Here is a 15,475-nt window from a genome sequence, read left to right as displayed (position 1 = left end):
GACCTTGGGCAGCTCATTTAACTCTGCATGGCTTCAGTTTCCTAATCTGTGATAACCCATCTTTTTTATTTTTCAAGGTTATTATGTGGGTCAAGTATGCTCATGTCTATTTAAAGTATAAAGCATTATACAAAGAGAAAACATCATTTTAATAAAGTTGATTTGTATAATCTACTCTCTTCAGATTCTGTAAAGTCTGCCAAGGATATTACAACCTATATGGATTTTATAGTATCAGAAAACTCCTCCATGACCATCTGGCCTATTCAGTGCTCACTGAGTCTCAGCCTAGTTCAGAGCAAATTAGAATCCAGTGGATAATGGCCCCATGCATGGAAACAACCTCATCACATAGGTAGATGAAGCCTCTTTTGGAAGAAGAGCTTTCTCTGTGGCCTCAACCAGAGACTTCTTCAGGGATGAGCTAAAGCTGTACTCTGAGGCTGGATCATTGACTCTCAGCCAATGTACAATGTCAGACACACAGGCTTTGAAGTCTGTCAGACCTGGGCTTAAATCGTGACTTCCACACTTGCTTGCTGAGTGACTTTCCACAAGTTGCTTAACATCTCTTAACCTTAGTCTTCTTATCTAAAAACAAGCATAATACCAGCACCCGCCTAATATATGGGTTGTATAAAGATTCATGTAAAGCACTTAAAGTACCTGGCTTGGGGTCAAGCCTTGATACACTGTGGATGTTATGATCATATTATTATATGCATTATAGTGATCTGCTGACCTGTGTTCTTTAATACAGTTGGAGCTCTTTGCTATTCATCCTCGTAGCTTCTGGGCTTAGTAGAGCATCTGGCACAAAGTAGTTGGTGAGTAAATACTTGCTGAATTTACTTCTAGTTGATTCTTGCTGAAAGTACTAATTGATAACTAAGGTAATGGCTGATGAGGACTTAGGATGTGACCTGTCACAATATTGTTACTCCTTTCTAAAAGATTCTGCAAGAAAAAGACTTCTTAATGGGAGGCTGGGGTATGAAGGAATAGGCCCTTCCTGTATCCCCTTACAGGACATGTCTCTCTGTCCCCAGCATCCCATTGTACACAAGGCTGCCTGGGCCAGGGTTGGCACAGAACCCCATTTCACAGGATCCATAAAATCAAATCCCTCAAGAGACCCTGGGGTCATTTAGGCCTCCTCCCCTTATTTTACAAATGCAGAAACTGAGGCAGACAGAGGATTGGAATTCATGACCCCTGACCAGTGCTCTTCACTCCAAATCCCCACTGGCCACACTGGGAATGTATGGGAATTTCAGAGGTTAGCCTTTTCTAGTAGAACAGGGGGAAAATAAAAGATAAAATATTGTTGGTAGAAATCTAGTTTTATTAAACTACCTTTCTAAATCACAATCTAACAAGAATGCTTCAAGTCAAATATAGGAAGCTGGAAATACTCCTTTTCACTGGAGAATATAATTTTGCTTCAGCCACAATTTAAATTGATTTAGTTCTGAGCACCAGCACTCGAAGTGCGGAGCATATTCTATTTTCGCCATGATACTTGTTTTGACAGTGATGCATTTCCGTTGACATAGTTGAAATCCTTATGTAATAAATCTCTGCCTGAAAATTAATCATGTTTATAATATTCTGAGAATTAATAACACCCATTGCTCAAATCATTAACTTAAAAAAGGAGCTTCCAAAATCTGTTCTCGGCAGTAAGGGACCACAAATAAATGAATGTTTGATAAAATAATCCAAGTAGCAGTTTAACAAGCGTAAACTTGAATGTGGTTGCAATAACACAGAACTATTGTTTAAGGGTTGGCAGAGGCTGATGAGGTTCTTATTTCAGTTATGAAGCAGGCATCCACATGCATAATGAACTGCTCTCTGAATTATTAATGTGCTGCTTATTTAGCCTCATCTGTCTCGAAGATAATGTATCCTAACTCTAATGAGTGATTGGTTTTGTACATAATTACAGTAGCAGCAGTAGTGGGGGAAATGTGTGCCTTCAAAGAAGGAATTCTAAAAATAAAGTCATCACATAAACTTTGTTGTTGCATTCTATCAAAATCAAACCCAGCGCACTGGAGAATTCATAATAAATTACAGGAGACAGAATCATTATTAACATCATAATTTAACACAAAAGGTTTTACTTAATCATTCATTACAGATCATGTGCTGTTAAAAATGCTTATAAATGACTTGGGTCGTTTTAAGATCTTGGGAAGATGGTCCCTTCTGGCCACTCACCAACTGCGGTGCAAAGGGGCCAGAGAGGGAGAGGAGGTGGAAAAATAGGTAGAAAGGGCAACGATTTATGCCTGTTCTGACGGGACGTTAATTAAAAGTTTAAACTTTAGGTGACTCCTTTTCATTTCTAAAACATGCACCTCTGGGACTCATTGATCTTGTTTCTGACTTCAGTTGGTGATAGTGGAGTACACTGGCTCAGAAACCCATGTACCTGGTATAAATGACAGTTCTTTGCCACCTATTTGTGACATGGGATAACAGCTCTTCCTTAGAGTCCCGAAAAGTTTTTGCTTTCCCCGGGCATAGCATATTACTTAAAAGAACAGGCACAGAGGAAGCACTGCATGGGCATTAGTTCTGGGTGCACCCTCATTATGGTTTCATCTGTGCGGTTTATCTTCAGTCTTCAAAGGGGGCTGTCAACTGATCATAAACCTGATGACATTACAGTCTGTTCACACTTGTTCAGGAAGCTTCAGTCTGGCTGTAAATTGTACTGTGTGTTCAAGTGTGCATGCTTCTTTTAAGAATCATCTATCATAGCCCTGGCAAGGTAGCTCAGTTGGTTAGGGCGTTGTCCCGATATGCCAAGGTGGCAGATTTGATCCCTGGTCAGGGTACATATAAGAATCAACCAATGAAGGCATAAATAAGTGGAGCAACCAATCAATGTTTCACTCTCCCTCTCCCTTCTTCTCTCTCTCTGTCTCTCTCAAGTCAATTAAAAAAGTAAAATAGCTTATCACACATGTACACGTGCATGGGAGCATGTGCGTGTACACACACCCACGGTGGCACTAGGGTGAGAACATGCATTTATCTTCCTAAAACCAAAAGCACTTTCAATTTACCCCTGCATCAGAAAACCTGCATAGCTTTCCTTCAGCGATGTGTAGAGACATTTGAATTATTGAAGATCATAACGCTTCCCTCTTGAGTGCAGGCAATTCCTAAAAGTGTTTAAGACTCTTGATCACAGGAGAATTCCCATATGTCGCTTGTAGCTAGGATTGAAACCTACAGGCAAGATGGGGGAAATGAAAGAGTGCTTCCAATTCTAAGTACAACTTCTGTTTATAGCCTTCGGAAGCAACATACTTAAATGCAGCAAACTGTCTTTGCAAGTCTCCTGTTGAGTACTCACTCAGCTTCCAGCTTCATTTTAGAATCGGCATGGAGTTAGGTGTGCTGAGGCAGAAGGACTCAAGTTTTACTGCTGTCCCTCCCTCTAGCATGAACTTAGGGTCCTGTAGGTCCTTTGGTGAGGGTGAAGGCCACAGGTGGTGTCGGACCTCAGAGATTCTCAGCAGATCCTGAGACTTAATTAAAACAGGTCTGTTTCTCCTCCCCAATCCAATTCTACTTTTCTTAATAAGAGAAAAGATCAAGGGGATTCCTGTGAGCAAGGGTACCTCACAGGACAAGTGGATTGCAGAGGAGAAAAAGGCTACGCCCTAAGTCCCCAAAGACATCTGGCACCCTCTCCAGGCTACCATTCCAAATGTACACTGAGTTTCTGCCAAGGAAAGTGGCTGAGGGGACCCTGGGGTGGGGTGGGGGAACTGTCAAAGAAGGGCTCTTTTAATCCAGAGGCATCTCGTGGACTCAGAGAGGCAGCAGATACCGCTCTGAAAAGGAACCTCTCAGGCACCAGTGTGAGGTCCTATTAACCACTGGAATTCCTGTTTTAACTGTTTGATATATTTGAATCTCAAGTAGAGCTTCACTTGCGAAAAAGGTTGAAGCCCACTGTTGCAGAGGCAGAAGAAACCCTCTGGCAGCTATCAGAGCAGCTGCGGCCAGGGAGCCCCCTCCACTCTCACATCCCACCTGCACGAAGGGCCATCTGGTCCTCTTGACTTTGTTCTCCTTCTCCCTGACGGTCCTAGCACGGTCCCCATGGAGATTTACCCTTTGTGACCCTAAGTTCTGAGGTTGGTAAACCCCTGCCAGCCCCAGGACTGCTGGCCTCAGCCACCCTGGCAGTGGGCTGCTGATGAGGTAGATGGGCGAGTGGGGCCGTGGGAGGAGGCAGACCCCGAGCCTGGCACGTCACCAGGGCTCAGTACATGGCGGCTGAGGGTTGCTGAGCACGGGGAGAATCAGGAAGCTTCTGTTGCTTACCGGCACGGACAGGGCATTGAGGCAGCTCGTTTTCTTCTCTTTCTTGGGTAAGGGGGGCACTGTCAGGGTGCTAAAGCTGCAATCCAGATGGCCGTTGGTCAGGTATAAGGTGAGCTGAGTCAGAGCCAGCTGGTCACTGTAGGTGAGGTTGAGGCCTGTTGCCCACACCTGATTAAAACAGGAGTGTGGGTGAGATCAACCATGTGGGGAGAAAGCCACATCCACCCAGACCAGCCTAACCCACACCAGACCCCAGTGAACCAGGGACCATGTGACTGCACTGAGTGGATGTTTTTGCTTCTGTTTCTCCGTCCTTCAGCTGAGCGATGGAGCCTCCAGTTTGATTGTAATCAGAAGACTCGGGGCTCTGGTGGGAAGTTGCACAAGTGACAACACCTGGCCAGGACACCGGATGGAGATGCCCAGTTCCGAAGTGCTCCTGTGGACTTTGTTTTCTGCATACGGTTCGCTGTTTCTGAGATGGTCAGTGCAATGCTTTCTACTGAGAAATGAGACTGGACAGAAGCGTCGAGAACTGGGAGCCAAAGGGGAGCAAATGGGCAAGAATGAGCCAACACGAGAAAAGGAAAGTTCGCTCTGATTTTGGAAAAAGTAGTGCTGGCCTCGGGGGGAATTTCAATACGACAATTAAGGGGAACTTGAGGTTGGCATATAAGTCTTAGCTCTACCACTGTTTTACTATGAGAATGGAGGAAAGTCGCTTTGCTACCCCACAATGTCACAGTATCCTTGGGTGGAAAACAGTGATCACCGCCACCCAGGCTAAATCAAAGGGTTATTAGAAGAATAGTGTGATGCAATAAAAATTAAAATGCTTTGAAGATAGACATATACAAACTATATGTAACTATAAGCTGCTACTAGAGATGTCCATTAATTCCTTGACACGTATGTACTGAGCATCTACTATGTGGTACTGTAGAGATGGTAAAAGTGGGTCATGTGCTACTCAATTGCCCTTGTTACCCCCGCCCCACACTGAATCCAGAAGGACTCTAGAATCCTCTTCAGTTCGTTCTGTGCTTAAGGCACGTTATTGTGCTAGTCAGCGGAGTGTCAAAGGTAAATAGGCCCCAGTTCTGAGATCATGAAGGGGACACGAGACATGCGTATCCAGTTGATTACAACACAGTGCAATCCGTGATATGAGAAAGGGATGGAACAAAGTACTACTGAGGCAGAAAGGAAGGACAGACTGACTTTGGTGAACTTGGGGCTGCATCACGGAGAAGGTGAAATTGGAGCCTTGAAAAGGCTCACAAACATGACTGGCTCCCAGGTATCAAGTACCCACAATGTGCCAGGTGTTTAATAACACCTCCGATCTTTATAATGACCTTAAGAACAACATCCCCATGTCATGGATGAAGAAACAGAGGTTCAGGGAGCTACCCGAGTCCACACAGCCAGGAGGTGGTGGTGCTGGGATTTGAATCAGACCTGCCTGGTTTCAAGGCTACCCTTTCCCCGCTCCCTGCTGGAGGAGACGGCGCTGATCCGGGCCCACCAATCCCTACCCTGTCCTGGTTTCCCAGTCAAATTAAAAGCTAAAGTTGCAGAGGATCAAAACATGATCTTGTTTAATATAATCCATGGCGTGGAAGTGTCTTGTGGAGAAAACATGAAGTATTGTATTTCTGGAGTATGCTGTAATTAGCAGTAATGCATTTTCACTGTAGGAAGTTGGACACTAACACATTTTCAGGAAGACTTGATTAAACATTTTTTTCCTCTTAGAAGGTTTACATGTGCCCCACACACCAACTCGGTATGTTAAAATACATAATACATCTGCCCTAGAGTGGACTTCTCGCAAACAAATCTAGCAGTGAGTGACTTGAGTAAGCATTGAATGTAAATGGCATCATTATAAGGATATTAAGAGGTCAAGCTGTCAAGGCCCCTTGCTAAACTGAAGCTAATTTCAGGAGTCATATTCGCACAGTCATGCCCTTTTATAATAGCAAATAAATCACATTTGCAACAATTGTTAAAAACTAACTGCCAAGTATCTGTTGCAGTTGTAAATATCCTATTTGTCAAGTTGGAGATTTCCTGCTGCACAGGCATAAAATGCAAATCAGATGGGGACAGCTCCTCTTTCTTACTGCCAGAGAGGGGACTCGCTGTTCCTGCGTGTCAGGCATTTTTTTCAGAGCCTCAGTCTTGGTGTTTTAGTGCCCTGAATCAAAGGGAAAGCTATGTAACAAACATGATTATATTATGTTAATAATACTAATGTTTCGGTGAGAAGGATTTGAATGAGAAGGTAGCACCTTGTAAGGAAAGCGTGAGAACCAAGCAGTCGGAGGGCCTGAATCTGGCCCTCACAGCGTAAACTTGAACCACTCAGTTAAGCTCCCTCCATCTTAGTATCCTTAAGTGTAAGAGAGGCAAATGACAATACCTATGAGATTTTGAAACAAAATGAAATGAATGCACATAAAATTGCTTATCACATAACAAAGTTCGATACACGTTATTTATGATTATTGAACATTTCCCTTAATAGGAATAGGATCTTAAGAGACACATTTTCAGTTGCTTATGTAGCTATTCGATTGCCCCATTTTTTTTTTAAATCCTCACCAGAGGATACTTTTTCCATTTATCTTCAGTCAGAGTGGGAGGAGGGGGGGGGGAGAGAGAGAGAGAGAGAAAGAGAGAGAGAGAGAGAGAGAAATCGAGGTGAGAGAGACACATAGACTGGTTGCCTCCTGCACAACCCCCACCAGGGCTGGGGACCGAACTGCAATGAAGGTACATGTCTTTGACCAGAATCGAACCTGCAACTCTTTGGTCCATGGGCTGACGCTCTAACTGCTGAGCCAAACTGGTCAGGGCTATTAGAATGCCCCATTTAATAGCTATTTTCCTCATTCATAATCATGGTGTTCAACCTCACAACAATTCAGTCTAGGACATTGGTTAGGTTTGGGCAAGATTGGTATTACTCTATCTCCATTTGCCCACTGATGATACTGAGATAAAAAAGCAGCTTCAGGCCCTGGCCAGGTGCCTCAATGATTGGAGTGTTGCCTGTACACCTAAAGGCCATGGGTTTGATTCTGGTCAGGGCGCATACCTAGGTTGTAGGTTCGATCCCTTGTTGGGGCATGTACAAGAGGCAACTGATCAATGTTTCTCTCTCACATCAATGTTTCTCTCTCTCTCCCCCTTCCTCTCTCTCTAAAAATCAATAAAAACAAAAAACAAAATATCCCTGGGTGAAGATTAAAAACAACAACAAAAAGAAGCTTCAGGATTTGCCTAAGATGATAGAACACAGGCTGGAACGCTGGTCTTCCAGAGCTAAGTACTTTTGCTTCCCCAGGCTGCCCTTACCCCTTGGTTCACAAAAGAAATAGAATGCATTTCTTCAAGCCTTTCCCTCAACAGCAGGCTTGCCTGAATTGCTCAGATAATTGTTCTGTTCTCCATCTGGATTTTCGGTTGCAGACACCGCCTGAGGCGTGCTTGTTTCGTGCACAGGGGCTCCTATCTCCCCCTCTGGACTGTCAGCCCCTCTGGGGAAGCTGCTGGGTCTTTGTCTCCCCACAGCACCCACAGCAGCCAGTGTCTGGGCAGGGCTAGGCTCCGCTTCATGTGAACTCCCTGGCAACCTTCAGGACAGGGTGGACCTCCTGAAGCTGGTTTCAGATGCAAATGCAGCAAATATTTATTAAACATCTCCTCTCTGCCAGCCCCAGGTTGTCACACATACATCACTAATCCTGTTCTTGATTTTGGACTTCAGCGCTAACTTGGGAACCTACCCTCTCTCTGCACTGGACACGTCCATCACAGTTTGCATGAGTGATAATGGTGTCCTATACACAGGCACTGTGGGTGGGGATGGGGAGAAGGGGATGGATTTCTTAAAAATATATATGTTTTTATTGAATTTTTTAGAGAGGAAGGGAGGGAGAGATAGAAACATCCATGTAAGAGAGACACTTTGATCGGCTGCCTGCCACGTGCCCTGCACTGGGCATCGAGCTGGCAACCTGGGCACGTGACCTGACCAGGGATCGAACCGGAACCTCTCAGTCCATGGGATGACACTCAATCCACTGAGCCACACTGGCCGGGCAAGTGGACGGATTTTTAAATGTTTAGGAAGTGGCTTTGATATGTCTTGCAGGACTTGTAATGACTAGCTTGACAAGTTAATTGATTAGAGGTGAGGGTGAGGAGAAAACATCACTGTAGGTTAGAACTGAAAAGGTCCTTAAAAGTCATCTAAGCCCTGGCCGGTTTGGCTCAGCGGTTGGAGCATCGGCCTGCGGTCCAGAGAGACCCGGGTTCAGTTCCCGCTAAGGGCACGTACCTCGGTTGCAGTTTGTCCCCGGCCCTGGTTGGTCGTGCGGGTGGCAGCCACTCGATGTGTCCCTTCACGTCAATGTTTCTCTCTCTCTCTCTCTCCCTCCCGCTCTATCTGAACAAAAAATGGAAAAATGTCCTCGGGTGAGGATAAAAAAAAAAAAAAAGTCATCTAATATAATCAGTTTACTTTACAAATGGAGCAACTCTAGTATGAGAAGTGAAGTGGTTCGCCCTAGGTTACGGGGCCAGATATTGAAGGTGTTGGATGAGGAACCAAGGTGTTTCAGCTCCCAGTCATAAATCACCTGTTGATATTGTTCGACTGATTGATGATATTCAAAAATCACTTTGTTAAAAATGGCTAGAATACCAGAGAGATTTACATCAAGGCCTTAGGAAGCACAAGCAACATAAAAATACACATCTCAGCATTACTTGTCATATTGAAAAATTGTAGCTGTCCAACATCTGGGCATTGGTTAAGAAGATTATGACACCGTCAGGTGATAGGATAGTCTATGGTATTATCACTGAAGATAATGATTGTGAATAACTCTGATGATGTAGGAAGACAACACGAAAGAGCAAGGGAAGGATATAAAGTTGTATGGGCAATATGACTTCAACTTTGCAAAAATAATATCATGCATAGAAAAGACTAGATGAGCATATAACAAAATGTTAACAGTCTATTGTTAACTATAGGAGAATTATGGCGAGTGCAATGACATGGACTTTCTTGTATATTCTAAATCGGCTGTCTCCTACGGAAGCCACTAGTCACTTGTGACTCTTGAGCACCTGAAATGTGGCTGGTTCAAATTGAGCTGTGCTATAAATGTAAAATACACACCAGATTTTGAAGACGAAGGAGATAAAAAGAATGTGAAATATCTCATATAATATTTTATACTGGTTACATGTTTGATGATAATATTTTGGTTATGTTAGATGAAATAATACACATTAACATTATGTTTATCTATTTTTAAATGAATCTGCAGAAAATAAAAATAACACGTGTGGCTCACATTCTGTTCCTATTGCACTGGTTGCAGAAAGCCCAGTGCAGCTTGGGCAGGGGCAGGGCCAGTGGGGGGGGTGGGCAGAAGCGCTGCAGGGGCCACTCTCCATCGCCCCTGCTGGCCCTGCGCTGGGTGCAGTGCTCACTGCAGCTGCCGTGGGAGAGCCGGGGCAGAGTGGGCAGGACACGGCAGAGGGCAAAGCCACGGAACTATAACCACCACCTCATCGCTTTTACATAAGCACGTGAGAACTGGAAGACAGGGTCAGGCAGAGGCAAACTTGCCCTGAATTGTTCTGTTCCCAGGCTCTGGGCCCTGTTTGAACCACAGGCTTTGGGATGCGAAGCGAATAGGTAGCGTGCTTCTGCGTGGGGAGGTGTGGCAGAGGGGCCCAGGGTTTAGCCCTTGTTGCCGTAGGTGGTCCAGGCAGATGGAGGCTGCCTGCCCACCCTGCTGCTCCTGCCTCTTTCCTTTGACAGGCAGGATGGATGGGTGGCAGATGTGGGCAGATGTGGGCAGATGTGCTCAGGCCCCATATTCTGTGGCCGTCTCTAAGTGCAAATAAAGTTCTGTAGCAAAAAGTTCTGCATTGGGGCAGATTATGGGACTGAAAGACTTATTTATAGATCAAGTGACATTCACTGAAGACTCACAGAATTTCAGAGCTTCCAGAATCTGTAGATGTTTTGCAGACACATCTCTGGGTTTTCTTCTCTCCTCCTCATCCTCTCCCCACACCTTCACCCCTCTTCCGCCTTCCTGAGGCTCCAGAAGAATAAGTGACTGGCTAAAGGCCCCAGTTCTCAGTACCAGGTCTGAGACAAATAGCTGTGAGCCCGGGCAACTCACCTCTTTGGACCACACCTTCCTTGACTAAGCACGGGGGGTGTGGACCTCCCCTCGGTCGCTCCAGATGCATCTATGAGGCCAATTGAAACTGTGAACATTACTCACTTGTGGAGAAGTTCTGAAGATACTGATCCTCAAAGGCAACTGGGAGATGCAGCGCTGAGACTCCACCGTCCACAGAGACGATATCGGGGTGCAGAGCGCCGCACAGCCACCCCTCAGCAGTCCTCACGTGACAGGAAACCCACCACTGGACCCCTTGTTTCTTGTAAAGCAAGACAGAGCCCTCAGGGAGGCCCACAGGGCCCTGTAGCGATGCCCAGGCTGTAGAGCCCAGGCCACCTGCGCGGCTCCTCTGCCTGCAGGCAACACAGCAGTGGGTCGGCCGCGGCGCCCTTGTCCTCACTGGTTTGGCTATAAACAGAGCAAGGGCCTGTTTCCTCCTTACAACCACGGAGGCTGGGAATCCACTGGGAAGTGTTGAGTAGAGAACTGACATGATTTAACTTACATTTTTCTTTCAATTTTTTTTTTTTTTATCCTCACCCGAGGACACCTTTCCATTTTTGTTTGTTGTTCAGATAGAGTGGGAGGGAGAGAGAGAGAGAAACATTGACGTGAAAGGGACACATCGAGTGGTTGCCACCTGCACAACCCAGGGCCGGGGACAAACTGCAACCGAGATACATGCCCTTTGCGGGAACCAAACCCGGGTCTCTCTGGACCACAGGCCGATGCTCTAACCACTGAGCAAAACTGGCCAGGGCTTAACTTATATTTTTCAAAGGGGTTGTGACGAGGAGAACAGACGAGGAGGCCAGCCAGTTAGGAGGCTATTGCAGTACCCACGGTGAGAGAGGTCAGTGGCTGGGCCGACATGGTAACAGCAGAGGGTAAAGTAAGTGGTGGAGGCAAGTGGCTTCGCTGGTTGGGAAGACACGGGACCAGAGCCACAGGACTCCCATGTGACTGTCAAGGACAGAGTCTGGGCAGGCGTAAGAACGCCCTTGCTTGGCTCTTGACTTCAGTATTCTTGCCTGCTTTTCAAAGTCTTGGAGCACATTTACTCTTCTCAGATGCTGTTTAAAAATGGGCTCCAGAATCCTGGCTCTCAGATTGAGAACCTACTTTCTTAGTGATATCTCTTCTCATTTTGGTCTTTGAATCACCAGGCAACATCCATCTCTCCATTATGGTAAATAACACACCTGATACTTCTTTTTTTGGTACGTGTTTCTAGGGGGAACTGAACCCAGGACTCTGGTCCTCAGGCCAACGCTCCAACTGCTGAGCCAAACCAGCCAGGGCTAATACATTTTTTAAAAGGTGGTATAGCCCGGCTGATGTGGCTCAGAGGATTGAGTGTAAGTTCCATGGACTGAGAGGTCCCAGTTTGAGTCCCAGTTCGATTCCTGGTTTGATTCCAGTCAGGGCACATGCCTGGGCTTCAGGCTCAATCCCCAGTGGGGCATACAGTAGGCAGCCAGTCGATGTTTCTTTCTTGCATCGATGTTTCTATCTCTCTCTCCCTTCCTCTCTCTCTAAAAAAAATCAGTGAAACATATTTTTTAAAAAAAGCAGTACAGTATGATAATTTTTAGTTACTAAAATATTAATGTGATTATGATATTTGTTAAGAAATTGTTTGAATTACATAAAAAAGTCAATAGGCAGAGGGGATTGCAGCCTCTTGGCATATTGCCACCTAGTGGCAGCTACTGGGATGGCCCAGTCTCCTGGCGAGGCAAAGAACTGCTGAAGTTGCTGGATGGGACAGTCATCCTGGCCCTGATCAACCACTGAGACTCTTAGTATTCATCTTGAGGCCATTCCCTCTGTCTCTATTAATCCTATTTGTCCTTCTGGGCACGATTTAAATCACCGCTCCACGAGGCTGTCTCTGAGCAACTGGAGAGCAACCATTCTCTGCACCATTGACCCTGGACACTGCCTTATATTGAGCCATTGGAGTCCAGGGCCAGAGGCAGCAAAACATCTGGGCCCTGCCACTGAGCACTCAGGGCCAAGTATTCCACCATGCCTAGGGCCTCCACGATTTTCAAAGGCCTTCAAAATGTTTGGATTCTGAAAAAGTTACTGGCTCCCAAGTAAGAAAACTGCAAAATAAATGTTTTTAAAAGATCAATCAAATTGACTTGTCAGTTAAATGCAACACAATTCTTCCACAGTTACGTTTATTCCATGTGAGTGCATTTAATACATTTGATATGATGTAGGGTGATGGGATCTCTAAAACTAAAAATCCTCAGGTCTCAGAGTGGTCTTAAACAGCTCTGTCTTGTAGACCTAAAATGACCTCTGTCACTCCCATGTCCTCATTTATGAATGGGGACTCTGGGAGGTGAACTGACTCACTCAGGTCCCTTAGTTAGGGGACGAGCTGGGATCAAAACCCAAGTTTTCTGACTCCTGGTTCAGCTCTATCCATGACATGGAATGAGCAGCATTAATAGACCGATTTCTTTGCAGTGCCAGAAGCTTCTCTGTGACTTTTGGAAAATTTTTTCAGGATTTGAAGAAACTATATTCAAAATTAATTTGGGGGTCCAAGATGGAAAATACTGAAATTAAACCTACATCATCACCAGCTGCATGTATGTTTTTCACTTTTGTAAAAAAATCACAAATCTTTTCATATACCCCTGCCTTCTCTGCTTCCTTTCCTGTTTCTTCTACTTCCTCTATACATTGATCTTCCTCCCTCTATTACGTTTAAGACTGGTGGCCTAACTGATATTATTTGTATTCTTAATGTACAGTCATACTCATTTCTTTTTAAGTGTTTCCTTACCTTTTTATTATGAATTTTGGGAAGACCATTTTCTTATTTTGACATTAAGCACTAAACTATGATAAACATGAAAACCCAATTGTTATAACCTATTACAGGTTTTAAAAACTAGCAATTGTATATGCTCCTTCCACAGCAATTCAGCCTAAGAATCCCACGCTATAGATATTCTCCTTCTTTAACTTTCACACTATAAATGTCAGGGCTGGTGAATGATTTGCTTAGTTGAGAAGTAGTCCTTCAGAATTACTACAAATAATCTCTAAAAGGCTTCTGCGTGAATTTCAAAGCAGGAAGCTCTTGTTCAGTAGCTCCCGTGGGGGAGGGTCCCTGTGCGCAGACCGCAGACAGGGAAGCCTGCTGAGCAAAGCGAGATGAGGTTGAGCGCAAGGCACTGGTCCCTCTGGCGATGGGTCGGCACAGTTTGCCTTTCCTTCCCAGTTTCCTCAACAGCTCCAGCAAACCAGATTTTTAAAAATATATACTTTTATTGATTTTTGTTGTTGTTATTGTTTTTGGGGAAAGAGGGAAAGAGAGAGGGAGAGAGAGAGAGAAAAAAAAATCAACGTGAGAGAGAAACATCATCAGCTGCCTCCTGCACGCCCCCTACTGGGAATCGAGCCTGCAACCCTGGCATCAAACCGGTGCCCTCTCAGTGCATGGGAGGACACTCAACCAACGGAGCCCCCAGCCAGGGAAAGGTTTTTTTTTTCTTTTACAAAAAACCACCTCGGTTGCAGAGTATGTATGCAAGAGATATGAAATGTCAGAGCTATGGCCTTGGAGTTGGTCTAGTTTAGCCACCCTCAAACTCCAGGCACCAGGCTCAAGAGGGAAAGAGACCTGGTCAGGAGCAGAGTTCAGACCAGAGCTCAGAGCTCATGATTTCAAGTCCAAGGCAAGTTTGTTTACATTTGGAAATTCCTAGAGAGGAGAATTAGACAGAAAACAGGGACTTCTTATTCATCTCTGCATCCTGCACAATGCCTAGCATAGTGCACCTGCCTGATATAAGTGTGCACCATAAATCTTTGTTGATTGATTCAATCGAATAACACAAGGACAAAAAGATCTTCCCTTTCAAACAGACAGGAGAGAGCACTTCAGACCCACCAAGATGGCTCAAATAAAAAAGACAAAGCAAGTGTTGACAAACATATGAAGAAATTTGAACCCTCATACATTGCTACTGACATTGTAAAATGGTGCAACCACTTTATAAAACAGTTTGGCAGTCCCTCAAAAAGTTAAATTTTCAGCTACCGTATGACCCACCCATTTTATTCCTAGTATGTAACCAGGAAAAATAAAAACATAACACACAAAAACTTGTACATGAATGTTCATAACATTATAGTAGTCAAAAAGTTGAAGCAACCCAAATGACCATCAACTGATTAACAAGATAAACAAAATGTGGTATATCCACACAATGGAATATTATTCAGTCATTAAAAAGAACGAAGCATTGATTCATGCTACAACATGATGGACCTTGAAAACATTATATTAGATGAAAGAAGCCAGTCACAAAAGACCACATATTGGATGATCCCATTTATATGAAATGTCCAGAGTAGGCAAATCTATAGAGATAGAAAATGGTTTCCACCGGCTGGAAAAAGAGAGTATGGGGAATGATTCTAACAGGTTCAGGATTTTTTTTTTTTTTATCATCCTCACCCGAGGACATTTTTCCATTTTTTGTTCAGATAGAGCGGGAGGGAGAGAGAGGAAGAGAGAGAGAGAGAAACATCGACGTGAAAGGGACACATCGAGTGGTCACCACTCGCACAACCAACCAGGGCTGGGGACAAACTGCAACCGAGGCACGTGCCCTTAGTGGGAACCGAACCCGGGTCCCTCCGGACCGCAGGCCGATGCTCTAACCACTGAGTCAAACCGGCCAGGGCAGGTTCAGGATTTTTGTGTGTATAAGGGAAAAGGTCTAAAATTAGCTGCTGGGGATGGCTGTATAATTCTGTGAATATACTAAAATTCCACTGCAGTGTATACTTTAAAAGAGTGAATTTCATGGCATGTGATATCTCAATAAAGAGATATCACACACACACACCAGTTTCCAGGA

At 44.7% G+C, this 15,475-nt stretch overlaps 1 protein-coding gene across 1 annotated transcript in view; it reads right to left on the bottom strand.

Annotated features, from left to right (window-relative positions):
- IQCH (IQ motif containing H) overlaps positions 1–15,475 on the bottom strand; it is a 126,166-nt gene that overhangs the window by 17,213 nt on the left and 93,478 nt on the right. Inside the window, exon 13 of the mRNA XM_036250778.1 lies at positions 4,354–4,521. Within this exon, the coding sequence (XP_036106671.1) occupies positions 4,354–4,521 (168 nt within the window). The remainder of the gene's footprint in view (positions 1–4,353; positions 4,522–15,475) is intronic.

This window comes from Molossus molossus, unplaced genomic scaffold (assembly GCF_014108415.1).
Source record: "Molossus molossus isolate mMolMol1 unplaced genomic scaffold, mMolMol1.p scaffold_m16_p_1, whole genome shotgun sequence".
Taxonomy (NCBI): Eukaryota; Metazoa; Chordata; class Mammalia; order Chiroptera; family Molossidae; genus Molossus; species Molossus molossus.
Note: the sequence above shows the minus strand (reverse complement) of the source record. Positions and strands in the feature narration are given on the sequence as shown.